Below are 17543 nucleotides of genomic sequence, written 5' to 3' on the forward strand. Positions count from 1 at the left end.
AACCTGCTGGCTTTGCATATAATTACTACAAGTTTCATTGAGGTGAAATTGTGATGCAGATCCTGGAATTTTACATGGGGAGAAGAGTTTAAAAAAAAGTTTGGCGTGTTTATGGTTGAATATAAAACTTTAACTGTGGTCAGTCAATATGTAAAATGATGCATATAAACTTTTAATTTTGTTTGAGCTGATCTAGATTATTTTGAAAAGTGAAAAAGGACAATGTTAAGCTCAGAATTAAAAATCTCAAAGATTTTAATTGGTTTGCCATCTGTTCTTTAAAAATAAGCATTTGAATTGGCGTCTCATTTTAGTATTTGTTGACGTACTAATAGACGTAAAATTAAATTAGAACTCAGTTCCAACCTCCCTCAGTCTGACCAAACCTGATCCAATTATCTTGTCCTTCACCTCCAAATCAGTGAAAGGACCCGAGTGAAATTGTAAATTCAAAATGTGGAGCAGCATAGACTGACCTCATCCACATGGTTCAGGTTTTGTGACATCATATGGCAGCAAGAAGAGGCAGGACATTGGAAAAAACAGAGCTCTCAATAAGATGATGTTAAGGGACATGGAGGAGTCAGATGGTTACTTGGAGGTTTGCCATGAAGGATGTATCTCCTATATCATACCCTCAAGGATATGAGGTGTTTGTAATGGAGCAGAGAGTACAAACCAGATTTCCTCACAGATCTGATAAAAGAATTGGCTGTGAAGTCTAGATGGGGCAGAAGGGGGGCTGCATGCCTGGAAAACCTTTTCGAAGAGAAAGAAGAAAGTGGAAACCAATGTAAATCTCTTGTTATTTGCTTGCAATTTTTTTACTTCAGCATCCTTCAGAAAAAGGCGCAATTTCTGCATCTCAAACTGCAATGTCATCTGTAAATAACTGGTTTTTAGAGATTTTATTTTAAACAAATTTTAATGCAATTGAATTTTCAGATGCCATAAGGTTAAGTTCTGGGATGCAGAAGAAACAAAGAAGGATTGCTGCCTGACACAGGCTTATCTTAATCACAGTAGGTGCTTTTTTAATTTTCAAGATTCTGTTCTCAAGTTTCCCGAATTAATAACATAAAAATATAAGAATGTGTCTGGATTTTTAGTGGGCTTTTAAATTCTGTTTTAGGGTTTTAAATCCCTTCAGATCTAGGAGAATCACCCTGCATATAGCTTCCCTCCACACATCCATTACTGGGAAGAAATTTTTCACTTCATGGAACTGAGAGGTGACAAGATCCCAGAGCCTTCTAGAGAGAAACTCAATCTTGTCCTTCTGGGATTGCAACCCAGTGTTTTCATGGCTGGAAGATGACTAAGGCACAGTAAAGTTGGGAGCAGAATTGTACCTATACCTGCTTTCCAGTCATCTTAGTACGTTGGCTCAGCAGTTTCTAAAGCTGAATAAAAACTGCTTATGCAAATAGAATTTTGAAGTGGTTTCATACATTTAATGAGTTTTAATTCTGTGGTTCTAGGCCAAATAAGTGTATAAAAATGTATTTGTTGTATCTGCCTAAATCGAATGTAAAATTGGAAAGGAAAGCCCAAGGGATGCACAAGAGACATAAAGAGGGAGAAGAGAGAATGCGGAATCTCTGTCCTTGGAGATATTCAAACCAGGGTGTATAAGGCCCTGAACCAGTGTATTTAGCTTCAGATTTGGCTTTAGTTTGGTGGTTGCAGCAGGTGGCCTTAAAGGGTTCTTTATGACTTAATTTATTCTATGCCTGTACGATCTTATGAATAAAAATAATGCCGTTTGCAATTGTATTTTATTTTCAAACTGACTTGAGTATAAAATGTCTCATCAGTAGCACCTTGCCATTTACATTGAAAACTGACAAGATCAAATTTGTAACACTATTTAGTGGAAACCAGTATAAAAGTTATATTGAGTGAGTTGGATTGATTATTTTGAAAGAGAGAACACTTTTGGCAACTCCCATTGCTTGCTTCAGTCTGGGCTGAGAGATTTGAAGAGTGGGAAAACAGAAAGGCAAGTTTTCTTTTTGGGGTATAAAGTTGATGTGATATTGAAGTGACAAAAGGAGGCCAAATAATTATATTGTTCATATTTTTCCTTACAGAATAAATAAAAATCCGGGTAACTTCCTAAAGTGTCAGGATGGTGTGAAAGACTTGATCATCAACATATTGCAGTTGCACCACTGCAGTTTCTGAGGCATTTGCTAGAAAGAGCAACTGCAGTAAAACATAATCAGCACTTCATCTCATTATTGTGCAGACTGTTCAGAGCTGCTGGAGGTTCCACAGTGCCATGTGTGCACATTTGGTATGCTGCAAATAGTGGTAATTTAACAATAAGAAAATGCTTGCAAATCATGAGCAGAAGCAGCAGCAATTGTGGTACTGTGTCCTGAGGCCTAAGTCTCTTTTTCATGGTTAAAAATTGAGATCAGGAATTCAGGTTCTCTTACTTCCCCCAGCAGAAATGTGTGTCCTGCTTTAAACCAGGTTGTTTTCTAGGCTGGCTGAGCATCCAAAGCATCTTTTGAGAGCTCTGAAGGCTGAGCTGGTGATGAGATGAGTGTTTGAGCTTAGACTTTGTTACTCTGGGACAAGTAACGCTTATTATTTGTAATTTCGTTCCAAGTAACACTCCTGGTACTTTGTTTCACTTCTTGTAAATCTCAGTTGTTCTTCCTGCATTTGTCTGATTATTGGCCAGTTCAAGTCACAGACACAGGACGGGGACCAAAGTCCACGACCCAGAGTTCCCAGTCTGAGCCACGTGTCCTCCTTGGAAGAACAGCTATATCCTACTTTATTTTTCACCCTATCCCTGTGCACCTCAGTGTACAATCTCTCTGCAGAAATACAAACCTCAGCAGCAGTAGTGGAGTTTGCCCCAACCCCAAACTGCTGGTTTGAATTGCCTAAGGAAAGGCAAGATGGCAGTGAGGATATGGATCTCTGAAGGCAGAGGAATAGATATTTCTTATAAAAAAATAGAAACAGTTTAGTTGCTTTGGTTTTGGTGGTACCCTTTGCAGGGAGTAGTCTGGCAGATTTGAGACAGAGCTGGGCTCCCTTTTGAAAGGGTAAATTGTTCTTTCATAGCACAAAACAGGTTTGGTTGGTCCAAATGATACTTAGTTTAAAGTTATGTTGTTAAATAGTAAAGGATATAAAATTCAGGTTATATTCTGTCTCTTCCTCTAGGAAGTGTTGTGTTTTGTGAACATTTGAACACAGATAACAATGAAGTTAATGAACCATGGATGTCTTGATACATTGAGTAGGATTTTAATGGGGATAATATCTTGTGAAGTCTGTAGTTAGCATTCATTCACAACTTGAAGCAGATGGAAATCTTAGGAAAAAAAACTACTTGGCAAAAGCCAGCTGGTTAAATATGTGTATATTTACATGTCTCACCATTACCTGTGACTTGGTAATGGTGAGAAGTGTGGGCAGGACATTGTCACCTGAAAATACTTGGAAGAGGGGTGTACTATGAGGGAAAGAATGGTGTAGAGTATCTGAAGGATGAGATGAATTCTTCAAGATAAATATTTCCCTTTTCAAGACTTGTATCAACCTTCACAGCAAGGGCATTGTATTTTCTTGATGAGACAGTTTACCTTACATTTGTTGCAAGTTAAGAAGTTGGTCAATTAATTTGCTGGGGATCAGCTTATCTACAGTAACCTGTTGAGGTGTTGAGCTGGAGTATAAAATACCCTGTTAATAAAACCAAGGGAACACAATTCCTTGAATACTTTACGTTATCCAGACAGAAAAAAATCATGAATTTGCATGTGGATTAAAAAAAGTAATAATCTGAGTTAATGTGAGCAAAGCACTGTACCTGACAAATCTTGGTGACTAAGTCTGAACAAGTTGTGTTCCTTCTGAGCTGTGCCTCCTGCAGCAGCCTGGGTTTGAGGGGATGTGGTGATGGGATGATTTCATCATTCTGCTGCTTAGTTAATCCCTCTGAGTAGAGACCATGTGGTTGATGGTAGAGTTTTGTTTAAAACCTACCTGTGGTTGCTATGAGTGGATTTCCATATCTGCAGACTATTTCACAGACACAATAAGAAAATGCCGTTCTAACTGAAAATAAGCACTATTTTAGAAAACTCGTTTCTGGATACAGGAAAAATGTATTTTGGATACACCTTAAATACTGCCTTTGTTTTTTTGTGGAGTGGTACCACACAGACTAATGCAGTAAAGCTTAGATTGAGAAATAAACCTTATTCTATTGGAATAAACCTTGTACCTTTCAGGGAATATTGTAGAGACTTAAACTTCTGGTTTGTGCCACTGAGTTTGCATCTGTAGAATGATTCTAAATGAATGCTCTGTTATCTGGAATACACACAGGGATACCTCTTTCTGAACAGGAGAGTATGTGAGTAGGTAAGTGCTGAGAAAGATAAAAAAGGAAGGAAAAAAGCAGAAGCAGTGGTCATCTTATTTCAGGCATAGAGGTGAAACAGCAGATGTACTAAGGGACACTGGCAAATTACAGATGACTTTTGTATTGGTGATGGATTGGCTGAAATCGTGTGCTTTAAGTGACTGTGATGGCTGAGGGAATCTAGGGCTAATTGGTGGTAAAACCACACCAGGACTTGGGTTCTGAAACCAAGAGCTATAAAATCTTGTATGGGGCAGAATGTGCTCAGCTAGACATAATTAAACAACAATATCTGTATTGAAGCTTGCCAGGTGTCCTGCTTGCTGCTCTGAGGAGGCTCAGTGAACTGGGGCAAACATGCACAAATCTCTCTCGGATCTTGCATCACAGCGAGTACAGGTGCCTAAAATTAAACACCTAAATAAGCTGTCTGGATTTGAGAATTCTCAAAGCTCCCATTAAAGAAATTAATGCCAAAGGAGAGCAAGTTCCAGTAACAGTGGGAGGGGTGAGTTATTTGAATTGCTGTTGTCAATAATTTTGATTTCGGTCGTAAAGCTAAGGCTGATACTCTGCTGACCAGTAAATATTGTCTATTGATTCTGTCACCTGAATTAATGTCTCTGAGCTGTATCCTGCTTCCCCTTAGTGCTCACTTTCATAGTATTGGATGCAAGAGCCAGAAGCAACATAAAGTTATAAATTATTTTCATAAAACTTCATTTTGGCCTGCATAAAACTTTACCAAATGTATAACCTGTGTGAATACTTAATTGTGATAGTTAGTACAGCGTGATCCCATTTGTGTTGCGTAGAGGTGGAATGTTGCATGGCTTGGGATATGTCTAATTAGCACTTATTGCAATATGTTGTTGTTATGATTGGGATATTTTAGTAGCCTTTATTCTTTTTCCTCTGAAAAAAACCAGGCACAAGTAAAATCGCTTTGTTAATCTAAGAATGAGGTGAGTTTTATTTCTGAAGAAATAGTGTTGTTGTAAAAGCATGTCCCCCAAAGGCAATGTTTTCCATTAAGAATGAAAGATTTAGTGAATGTCCATTAGAATGGGATATCTTCTGGTAATAGGTACTTCCAGCAGCACTTGCACTCACAAGGTTTTTACAGAGCAAATTCTTGAAGATCTTTTGTATTTTTATACCCATACAAACTCCAGTATGTCTCTTATGACATTTTTTTCAGAATCTTGCTTTTCTAATCTTGATCCTTGTTGACCTCACCCCTCTGTCTACTCAGAATATAAGATGGTTTAGAGGGTGTTTTATCAGACTTTAAAACTGCCCAAAAGGCAGTGTATTTTTAAAAATAAATAGCAGAATCCAAATGCTGCTTATTCCTTTTTATGTTTTATGAAATATTTTTAGAAATGGAGAAGGAGGTGGTGGCTAACAGGAATGTTGTGTTTTATGAGAGTATCAACTTCAGTTTTTTGGGTGTTTTTTCCTTACCTTCCTCCTGTAGGTGCTTGTTCCACTTATTATAACTTTTAATTTCATGGAGAATTGCTATCTAGGTTACATTTTCCCCCCAGTTTAAGTGACTAGACTGTGTCTGAGAATTGCAGCCCAGGTGATCCCTCTTCTTCGTCCTCACATTACCTTGGATTTCTGTATTGTGGTCCCATCTATTGACCTTGATGGGGAAGAGATGATTTGATTTGTTAAGTAATTACACTACTGAGTGGCACAGACCAGGGCTGCAGCTGTTGCTGGAGGAGGCCTGAGACACTGAACTGGTGGGTTTAAGGTGCCACATTTTGGATACTGTCACGTAACTGTGGCTGCAATAGTCACTTGGACTTTTGCTTGCCCAACCACTACAGCTGGGGACTTCACTTTAAAAAGACTCAATGTTCTGTCACAACTTTCTTTTTTTCCCCATAAATTTGTCATATTTCCACATGGTTATGTTATGAGTACGTTTTTACATTTCTAAATCTCTCCCACTTCCCCTGCCTTCTTTTTTAACCATTCACCTTGTGTTCTGAGCAGATGAGGGCAAATTAATATAGTTTTTAAATTATTCTTGTAAGAATTTAAAAAAATCTTTTGCAAGTGTGCTCTTTGATACGTAAAAACACTTTAAAAAAAAAGCAAACTAAAATTCTTGCTGTATTCAAGAGAAAAAAGAAAAGGTTAATTTGTATAAAACTAAACTTATCCTAGAATGTTTCCAGGAGATTAAAATATTTCACAGCACATTTAAAGTGAAATAATTAAGTTTTTGTTTGTCTAACTTAATTGGTTCTCTAGAATGTTAGTAGTAAGTCCATGAAAGGAATTGAATATATCACTGGCAAAACCTGAAAATGGTAAAAGAAATTTATCAATCAGAGAAAAAATGGAGCTGTTATAATGGAGAATTCATTACATTTTTGGATCTGGAAATGTTGATATGAAGGTTGAATGGGGGGAAACTGTGGCTCCATTACCCTGAGGGCTGGTGAGGGTCACCAATCAGCAGGTTGAACTGTCCTCTCAGATGACATTTCTTATGCATTGAGGTGACCTCAGGAAGGTCAGATCCTTCCCAAGAACTTCCACTTGAATCTTCAACCCCATCATTGCTCCCAAATTTACATTTGCTTCTTGAGTTGTGATAGGGAAAGAAAAGCTGGTTGGAACCTCCTCTGTGTCTCAGTGTTGTCTCTTGTTCTGCTGTGCCCCTGAGCCAAAAGCCCTGGTTCTGTTCAGGCTGAAATGAAGGTTGTGCTTTCAGTCGCTGGCATAAATAGAATTGTCCTGGAGGGTGGTGGTGGATGCACTGTGTGCTTTTATAGCTTCTTTCTCACTAGGAGACCCAAGAGTGAGATGGCCCAAAGAAAACATGTCTGTATGTTTAAAACGTAAGCAAAATATGAACAATAAATTCGAAGTTGTACCATAAGAGGATAGTGGGAAAAAGAGACTGGCTAGAAGAAAGTATTTTAAGAGAGGATGCAGCGGATTTTCCACAACTTAGACCTGTACTGCAAATGGTGATTGTGTAGTTGTTTCTTTGTTCTTTTTCACCTTCTGCCCTCAGCTTCTTGGCAATTTGTTAATCCTGATAAACCTTTTAACACCTACAACTTTTTCCTTTTAAATAGTAACAAACCACTGGTTCTGACAAACTTCAAGTTCTGGCTTTTTTCTTAAGTCGGAACAAGTCTTTTCCCCATTGTTAAATTTTAACATTTCACATTTTCAAGTATTTGGCTACTAACATAACTTTACTTTTAATGAGAAAACTCAAAGCTGATTTCTCGCCAGCTGTCACAGTGAAATACTTGGCATTAAAAGTTATCAGAGAGAGAAACTGTAAAATGCCATCAATGGCTAAATAAAAGGTTTGTTAGGAAATGTGTAGAAATGTAGAATGTTTATAGTTTCAAAGACAATTAATTACAACTGGGATACGATTTTTTTACCTCTTTCAATATTTTAAAATTCATCACACTCCTATTGAAATGTAGTATTTCCTTTGACTTTTCTGGGCCTTGTTTCCAATTCTCTTTTCCTTCCTGTTACAGACTGTCTTGCTTTGCATTATTGACTGATTCATATTTTAGGATGGATTTAGGATGGTTAAACATGGAGAAATGCTGAGTTTCAAGATTTGTGTTTTAAGCTGTTTGTTTTAGTTATCCTCTCAGTTCTTTGAAATGCCACTTCCAGATGGGATAGTTCAACAAAAAATGCAATTGAGCATAATATTTAAGAACTTTCCAGAAGATGAATTGTTTTTCCTTTTTCTGAGGGTGTTGGAAGTGCTTGTCTGTTTTGGGGCTACTTTTCCATTGGAGCCCTATTGCTAGAACAGGGTGGAATATAATATTTAACTGGTCTGATCTCTCATGTGTTTTATCAAAAAAGATGTATATTTACTGCAAAGTAGATTAATGCTCTCCAGAATTACATTGTTATATTATATATTTTGTGGCTGCAATTAATTTTCCAGTATGAGTAATAGAAGAAAGTCTCAAGTCCGTGGTGGATGTGAAGTTAGGACACGGCCTTTGTCTGTCTTGTAGCTGCGAGCACAGTTTGCCCTCCACTGACTCCTGCAGAAAGCTTTATTTATCGAGGGCCTTGGGCCACTGCTCTGTGGTGCACAGCATTTCAGTCCTGTGCTCTTAACTTGTCTGTAGGGCTGAATATCCTTTCTTGATTCTTATGTAAAAGCATTCTTATTCCAAAGCACGAATCCGAGCTTTGTGGTCACTTTTGATGGGAGCCAGGAAGGATATTTTGGATGGAGTCCGGCTGCACATTCTGCACAGGGCTTACATCTGCAGCAGAGCCTTCCCATGGCTCATTCAGGTAGAAATTAAAGAAGGGAACAAACACAGATCCCTGCAGACTTCCTCTGTCCCCTTCCTGCCCCAGACCCTCTGTCTCCCAGTGCAGGGAGCAAAGTGTGTTTTCTTCAGGAATTACACACAGAGCCTGGGCAGGGAGCTCACCCGGCACTGCCTGGCAGGTGTAACCACATGCCTTTTTCTGCCAGCCTGGATCTCCAGTTGAAAGAGATCATCATCCTGGACAGGTAGTTTTAGGACAGAAGTATTTTGTATAGTTTTTAGCACTCGGGCTCCTGATGGCATCCCCAGGCAGAATGAAATATTCATTCCTCGGTGTGACAAATCATAAGATCTGCACTAGAGTCTTGTTATCCTGTGGCTGATCTGACTTCTGCTTAGCACTCTGCTGGAAGTTTTTCCTTTCTCTTGTCAGCCTACTTCAACAAGAAATGAGCCATCTTAAAGTGCATCTTTTCATTGGCAGTTAATTCCTATTTCACATAAAGATCTGCATTCAAGGAGATGATGAACAGCAGTCTGACCTGCTTGGGGAAGAATTGAGGCTTTAACAACAATAAAAATATGCTGAAGAGCAGCATTTTAAAAGTGAGGCTGCCAGGAGGTGATGTTGCCATCAAAAGTACAGGCAGTAAAAGGTACAAAAAAAGAACAGTCAAACCCTTTGCTTTTTTATTTCCTTATGTTGAAACAGTGTAGAGATGTAACAAGATTAAACGGTACCTCTTTCTAGGCAATTGGTGGAGCCTTTGAAATTTGTCCTGAAAATTAGGTAACACCTCAGCAGCAGCTCATTTTTTCCCCATCAAAACCACTGTGGTGTTACTGTTCTTGCACTTTGGTACTGGCATATGATGATGGGGTATTCAGGTCCTGTGCTTTCTTTGGCACCACCAGCATGTCCCTTATGTCATCTGAGCTCAAAGCTTAGAAAAAATTCTGATGTCAGGAGAGCAGGGACAGGGCAAATTTATTACTCTTAGAACTCTTATTGTTCAGCAAGACCAGGATGTACTATGAACCTTGTAATTTGTATGGATTTGGTTTCACTTTAAAGTTTGCCAGTTCCATAAAAAAAAAATCCTTAAAGCATATTTGCTATTTCTGTTTTCTGTCACAGAAATCGACAGAGCTATTCCAATGTAAATTAGAAAAGAATTTTCAAATCTTGAATATTCGTATCCTGAAGTAATTTTGTTCAGAAAACTGTAGGGGAAATTGCCGGCCACCAATGATGAAGAAAAATGTTTCTGAATGGGAAAAGTCTTTAAAAACTGAAACTAGAGCATTGTTTTAAACTCCCTTCTGACTCTGATATTTTTATACGCTTCTAGACCAGTTGTGTGTTGTAGAGGTTGCAGCAGTCCTTTGAAATTTCCAATTATTTGAGACCTTCCAATTATGTCTCTTATTGATCAGCATGCTCAAGACTGGTCTAGGCAGAATCAATGATCTGTGACCCTCTGGGAGGTCTCTCGTGTGCTAATTCAAAGCTTGTGGATAATTCAGGAACAATAGCATAAACCTTTGTGGGCTTAGGATGTTTGCAGTGGAATTAATGCACTTGCTAGTTCAAAGGCTTTGCAAGCCAAATGTCAGCTGAGTTCTCAGTTAAACAGTTTTCTTGAACGTGTCACTAGAAACCTGTGAAATTACACTGGTAATCTTTATCAAATTCCAAATACAAACCTAGCATTTATTTGTTAATAATGTAGAAAAACCTTGAACAGAAAAGCCTTTCTGTGCTTCAGCATTTCCTCTCTTTCATAAATGGATAGAATAAATATAGCCTTGTAATTTCATTATGACTTTAGTGGACTCAAGGCCATAATTTACTGAAATGTAATGAATTATTCTTTGTGAGGGGGCATGACATGGCTGATTATTTTTTTCCTTGGAGCCTTTTTCATTTTCTTGTGGTGGTGGTTATTTTTGGTTTTTTTTGCTTTTACCTTGAAGCATAAATTGCACAGGAATGGCTTTTAAGAGGAAGGTGGTGTAGCATCATTCCTTTTCACAGAAGAGTCTGCAATGTGATTAATGTGAAGAAAACACTGAAGTGAAAACTTCTCTGCTATTATAATTTAGTCTTGATTCTACTCTGCCTACTGTTCTGCCAGCCTTGGTGTTTGTCTGCCTGAGAGAGAAGGGAAGGTGGGGGCATCCCTAATAACAGTAAATTGCCTTGATGTTTCTGGTAGCCCCTGTGGGTAAATATAGTAAGTTTAGAAAAATCTCAGTTCTAGCTGAACAGTTTAAGGAAACTCAGCTTTCTGTGCACCTTTCTGGGCCTGTACTTAGAAGATACTGCTGCAAGAGTCAATAAAAATGAGTATTTATAGGAATTATAGGGATTCTGTTACACTGCTAGGTTCTGAAATTTCATCAGGTTTTTTTAACCTTGTGTATATTATAAGCCTTGAGTTAAATAAAGGCATTTAACTTTTCTCCACACATGAAAAGTTTTGGTTTTTAAAGATTACAAGAAATTGATCTAAATATTTTTCATTTTTAAACTGATTTTTACTCAAGTCCACATTTTAGTTTATCAGGATGTTTTAGTACATCTGGAGCTAGGTGAAAGCAGTAAGATCTGTTGATGAAAATATTTATCAGTGCTTCCAAATCTTTTTCATCACAAAAGAATTCTGTTGTTTCCGTCCAGAATTCTGTCTGGGCTGAACTGAAACCCAACCAGCTCGAAACCCCACTCCAGTTTCTCCAGTTTTCTCTTAAAATAAGTACTGCTTTGCTAAAATTTAAACCATGACAGTACACTAGGAAAGTAAGTTCCTGCAGTCCACTCTGACTGGACTCTGTTAATGGGTCTCTGCACAGTGAGCTGAAATCTTTCATCAAAAAAGACCCTGTGGCACAGCCAGAGCCTCAGCTTGCAATATTCCTTCTGAGCCATTCTCCTGGGGGAAGAAAGAGATGTCTGACAGACCAGCTAAGAGTAGGAGAGTGTCTCTAGACTTGACTCTTTGATCCTGTTAGTCCCCAGGCATAAATCTAGTAATGCAGAAAGCTGAGTTAACTTAGCTCCTTGTCCTAAGAGATGTGTTCTGGTTCACTTGGCAAGTCAATGCTTACACTTGGTTATCACACAAGTCTCCCAGAAAATGCTTCACTTAAGAACCGCCTGTAATTTAAGCACAATGCTGTGATAATTGTCTACGTGGGGCTCACAAAGTCTGATGGGTAATCACCTGTTATTCCTGTATCACATCAGATCAAAAAGCTCCAGCTTACACACAAGATCACAGCAAGAATTAATGGAAGATTGTTTGGTGATTAGGCTGCCTGTTCAGTCGTGGATGCTGAAGTTCATCCTCCCAGTCAAGCAGCCTGCAGCACATGTGCTTGGATGGATGAGACACTACAGAGAAACAGGGACTGCCTGGTTAAAAAAATAAATAAAGCTGTGTCAGAGCTTATCTTCTCTCTTCCTCGCCTATCCTTTGATCAGTTTATAAATCAATTTACTATGTATTTAACTCAGTAAGTTGCTTTATGAGGAAAGTGGGTGATCTAACATGGTTGTGTTTGCTTTTGTAGAGTTCTTAATTTTTTATTAAGGACAAGTGGAGATCGTATATATAGATACAGATATGGATATGTTCCTTCTGTGTTGGATTGTTCCCTTGGCATTTAAATGTCCTCTGAAGTTGTAGGAGACACTCAGCTTTTTAAAGTACATAGAAATAATTGTACAGAGTTTGTGTCAGATTATGCAGAACCACAGAAAAGGGAGAAAACATACTGAAAAAGTAAGGGTGTGTTGCAACCAAAGGCTGTGTAATGTTTTGTCAAGATCATGTGTCCTGTGCCTACCAGCAAAAAATGACTGATCCAGGGCCCTGTTCATTAGCTAATCATTTATCTGTCCTATCAGGTGTTTGAGCTATTCTATTTTGTTTTTTGCAATCAAATTTATAGTGGCCACTTGCTTTTTATTTTCTACAAATAAAACTACAACTGTTTTTCCTACTGAAAGCCCAAGGACTTCTCATTTAAACGGAAAGTACTGTTAATTTTGTTTTCCCACTCTCTCAGTCTGCTACGTTACCAAATGTAGGATTTTCAGACAACCAGGTGAAGTCTTGGATCACTGACATATGACCTGGATTCCTTCACTCTCTGAATACTGTAGTTGCATTCACAAGGGGTTTTTCCTAACTTTTTTCATGTTTCAGGAGAAACAGGAGCTGCATGGAGGCTCCTTGTCCTCATGGAGGCTCAGTAGTACAAGATGCCGTAATGTGACTTGTTTGTACCCACATGGATTTCATTATAGCAACTGGTAATTTGACCAACCTAGATGTGGAATATTGGATAATAATATAAGCATACCAAATTAAAAAAAAAAAAGAGAATTTTTGTAAGGCTTTTATATTTAAAGAGCTTTTCCATCTCTTAAAAACTATAAGAAAAGTTAAGATTCAACAGGTGGTTGTGACTTGCTACTATAACAATATGTAGCTACAAAAAAAAGAGATGTGTTTTTTTGTTAGGTGTTATGTCTGTGTCCAGTTCTGTGGCCTTCCTGATGAATTATCATGGAGCATATGATAAATAACAGGTTGCACAAAGACCTTCCCAAGGTCACCCTGACAGGTGAAGTCTAATTTCATGCATCACCAGCTGATTAGTTCAATAGGAGTGGATATTTAGTGTACAGAAAAATCTGTCTCTCCTCCCCAAAAGAAGAGATTACAGCATTTTTTGGAGGTAATGCAATTTCCACAATTAGAAACACTTTATCAGCTTTCATGAAATATGTATTTCTCTTTGCAAATTAAGCTTTCCTCGCAATCAAGCTTTGTCTTAATTGCTCTACAGAAAAAAACTGCCAATAAACAACAACAAAAAAATCATATTAAAAAACTTTTGACAATAATGCTTGTGGATCTTAAGAAAAGAGTAAACAAATCCTTACCAGGAGCCTGGTTTGGCCAGCATCTGCTCCGTGAGGAAATTTGTTGCTGTGTTTCTTTTCAAGATTCATGATAAAAGTTTCATCTAATTCCATGTACTTGCAGCTGTTTGTTTAATATATAGTAAATCAGTTTATTATGTAAATAAAAACTTGCTTTGGATATGGCCCAGCACATCCATGCCTGCCATGGTGCACTCTGATGGTTGCACAAGTTTAGTGAAGTTAAAATGAATTGTTCCCAAGAGTGCACTTTCATGTTGTGGTTTTTTTTTTTGTTGTTGTTGTTGTGTGTTTTTTTGTTTTTTTTTTTTTTTTTTTTTTTTTTTTTTTGGTGAGGGTAGGGAAGGAAGGAAGGAAAAGGGATTTAATTAATTTTGATATGACCCAACAAGAAAGTAATCTATGTTCTTCCTGATGTGCATCCATGCTTTGTTGTGCCATGCTGGGAGATTATGGAATTGAACATGGCAAAGGCTCAGAACTGTAAGAACCATCGAGATAATTTATCTGTGAGTGAGCTGCAGTCTGAAGTCCCCCTGTCTCAGGCACCTCTGGGATAAGCTAATGTGTTCTTGATTCACGAACAGTCCTTTCCCTCGAGACACTTCAAAGGAAAAGTGTCACTCAGGTGACTAATCCAGCCTTTTTGTGATCCTGCAGTGCAGTTACTAAAGGTAGAAAAATCCATCAGGATTGTTTTCTGGAGGGTTAAGAGCAGACTGAGTTACAAGGTGAGGAGTGCTGCAGGATGGGTGGTTAGTTCGAACTTCTGTTCTGCTTTGTTACAGACAACTTTGCAGGAGTTCAAGCTTTATAGAGGTTTGTCACAGATACCTGATGTGAGTCTGTGACTTTCTGCTTTCAAGCTGGTGGTGACATCCCCGAGGGGACTGCAGGGACAGTGCAGGCTGAATGTAGGGGCATTCCAGAACCCAGGAGGGGGGTCTGCATGTGAGCACCTCGTGTTTTGTGCTTGACTGAGAGCTCTGTTTGCTGGGATAAGGGACATTTTTAAGCTATAAACCAACTGTGTTCTACCTTTTCTTTTAATAGTTTATCTAGAAAGGAAAAATGGAGGTAAGGCAGGGAAGAGGAACAGTGATATGTTCCAAATAGCTGAATAAAAGAATTAGCTCAACTGAGCTATCCAAATAAACAGCTCTCGTGTAAAGCAGAATATACAGATTTTAGTCCTTTCAATTAAGAGGAAGGTGTAGGGAAAATCCTTTGCATTGAGACTTATGATCACCTCCATCTGTCCAGGCATTCTATTGTATGGAAAGCTGAGGGTCAGTTGATTATGTAACTGCCAGTACAGGGGAGAGTTGGAGAGATTCATGACAGCTCTCTAATCTACCAAAAAACCCAGAAGCAGCAATGAGATTCAGTTATTACAATTTGAAGTAGAATTAGAAATTGAAATGAGAGCATATTAGAACCAGTTAAGAGAATTAAGTAGACTTTTTCTACTTTAATGCTTTTCAGTGGGAGATGCCAACCCAGCATTCTATCAGGGCATATTCATATAAGCATTTTCTGGAAACCTAATGGGATTCCTCCCTGGCTAGCAGAGCTGGGAACTCAGGGATTTTAGGTTTCTCTCTACTTTCAATTTGAAACTGTGAAAATGAAATGTTTAAAGCAAGTGCAGATTTCTGTTCAGTCTGGAACAGTTCAAGCTGAACTTTTCATTTTATGGAACTTGGAGCTTTGTGTACTCCTTCTAAAAAGGATATTTCAGTTGTATCTGTGATTGTTCCAGGATGGTAATTGTGAAAATGATGGTTCTTTAACATGAAAAGAAGCACAATGAAATTTAGAGGGAGTAGTAAATTCTCTATTTCTTCTTACACAGTTCATTGTTTCAGTAGATCAGAAGTCATAAAAGGGTATGTTAGAAAAAGACAAAAGAAAATAGTAATTCTGCAGCTGGCTAAGAAAATATTGCGAAAGGTCACTGAGTTAAGTGCTCATTTCTTGGAAAAGGTCGAGGAATCCCTTCAGAAAACCCCTTCCCACTGTCTGGTGGATCAGTTTCTAAGTGACCATCTGTATTTCAGCATGAAGTAACCAATGGTGAGTACTAAGGTACTGTGTTTGCAAGCACATTTTGCTGTTGGCTAACAAACAGCTGTGCTGTGTTGTGTTGGACGTGAGACTTTTCATAAATCATGTTCAAAAGTGAGGGTTTCTTATGTGGGATGGTTAGTACATGAAGAACTGAAGCATTTTGTGTGCGTAGATTTAAATGTACTTTTAACCCCAATTTTGTCAAACATACCTGCCTTGGGACACATTAGTACACTTTCCTTAATCATGTAAATCTGTGCAAGAAGCAAGTAGTTTATGTGAAGATTTTGAGTTCATAATGCTGATCTGGAGTTAGTGTAGGGTATAGTTTAGCACAGGCACCTCCTCTGTAAGATCTGAAAGCAAAATGTGTATTTTATGATTAGCCATTTTGTAAACCATCTTCAGTGTTATAAAATGTTGAAATTCCCTCTAAATGCTCTCTTCCCCTTTTGGGGTGCTCTCTGCCTCTAGCTGTTTTAACAGCAGCAGCAAAAAAAACCCTAAGAAAACCCCAGCAAAACCCCAGCCAATTTATACTGGTAATGCCTCATTTCTGGGTTTTAGAATTTGTGAACCTGTTAATGACTTTCCAAATAGAACTTTCCTGTCCCAGCCCCTAGACTGAAAAGTCTGCCCATCTCTTGTTGCTATTTACATAACATGAGTCAGAATAAACAGCTTTTTTGTGTTTCCTGCTATCCAGACTTCTAAACTGGTTTTCATCAACACCTCATTCCATATGAGATGAAAGCTATTGAATAGGTTACTGTGTTTCATACCTGAGACTACATTTAGCAAGTACAATATATGCCAAAAAACCTCACTTATTTTCCTAGTACTTGTTTAAGAACTAGTAGAAAATTAGGAATCTTACACCACTTAACAATGTTATTTAGATATCAAAGCCATACAAATCAAAATAAGAAATTAAAAAGTCATCTTGGCATAAAAAACTTGCATTTTCTTGGGCTGTCCAGTGTATGGTGGACAAATGGGCAAGCAGGAGGACAACTAGAACTGAGAAATAGTTTTGCATTTTCTGTGTATGGATGTGAAGTTGAGAGGAGCTGCTACAAGACTCTGGGAATGTGTAGGAAGGAGAAAGGAATAATGTGGGGGTTGATGCTCCCTGTGGTCGGCAGAGGTGCTGGATGGAGCAGAGGACAATGAGGGCTGAGAGAGACTTAGGGCAGTTGTGGGCTGGGGTAGTGTGCTGCTCCTTAGCCCTCTCCTCCTCCTCTCTGTTTATCTGGATGCACTGAGGATGGGGTGACCTGTCCTGGGGGGAGTTGGCTCTGCCAGGGCCATACAAAAGTGGGCAGGTAGGGTGGAAGAAGGGAGGTCCTGCCAAATAGAACACTTCCCAGCTATTTATCTGTCACTCACGGCTTAAGTACCTTTAGTGTTTGCCCTTTGCAGCAGTGGGTACTGAAAAAAGAAAGAGCAATTCCTGACATGAAATTAAAGCTAAATTTAATAAAAGAAAGATTCCAGAAGAATTAAATGACTACAATGTTATTTCTATCTTGCTGAAAGAATTGCTTTCTATTTTGGTTTTGTTCTCCACAAAGGTGGTTGTAGGCAGTAGCTTGTGAACCACTTGCTTGACACAGACAATCAAAGTTCAGATAATCAAACAAGTTTCCTGGCTTCAGCAGTCTGCAAGTTTCCACAGGGCCAAATTTTATTCTTGATGATTTATGCTGTATGGATTAGCAGCAGGACAGCTCTTCCTATAAACTGCTGCTTAATTTGGCTGCTATTTTATGTCTAACATGTATTTCTAATTGAAGGGGTTTGAATAAACTAATGAAGG

General features: G+C 38.4%; 1 protein-coding gene across 1 annotated transcript in view; it reads left to right on the plus strand.

The window, feature by feature from the left end:
• Positions 1 to 1004: 1004 nt before the first annotated feature.
• The window catches only part of CLSTN2 (calsyntenin 2), a 257372-nt gene continuing 240833 nt past the window's right edge, over positions 1005 to 17543 (plus strand). Inside the window, exon 1 of the mRNA XM_027729314.2 lies at positions 1005 to 1022. Within this exon, the coding sequence (XP_027585115.2) occupies position 1022 (1 nt within the window). The 5' untranslated portion in view covers positions 1005 to 1021. The remainder of the gene's footprint in view (positions 1023 to 17543) is intronic.

The sequence above is a fragment of the Pipra filicauda genome, unplaced genomic scaffold (assembly GCF_003945595.2).
Source record: "Pipra filicauda isolate LSUMZ 115617 unplaced genomic scaffold, ASM394559v2 scaffold146_size1912638_pilon, whole genome shotgun sequence".
Taxonomy (NCBI): domain Eukaryota; kingdom Metazoa; phylum Chordata; class Aves; order Passeriformes; family Pipridae; genus Pipra; species Pipra filicauda.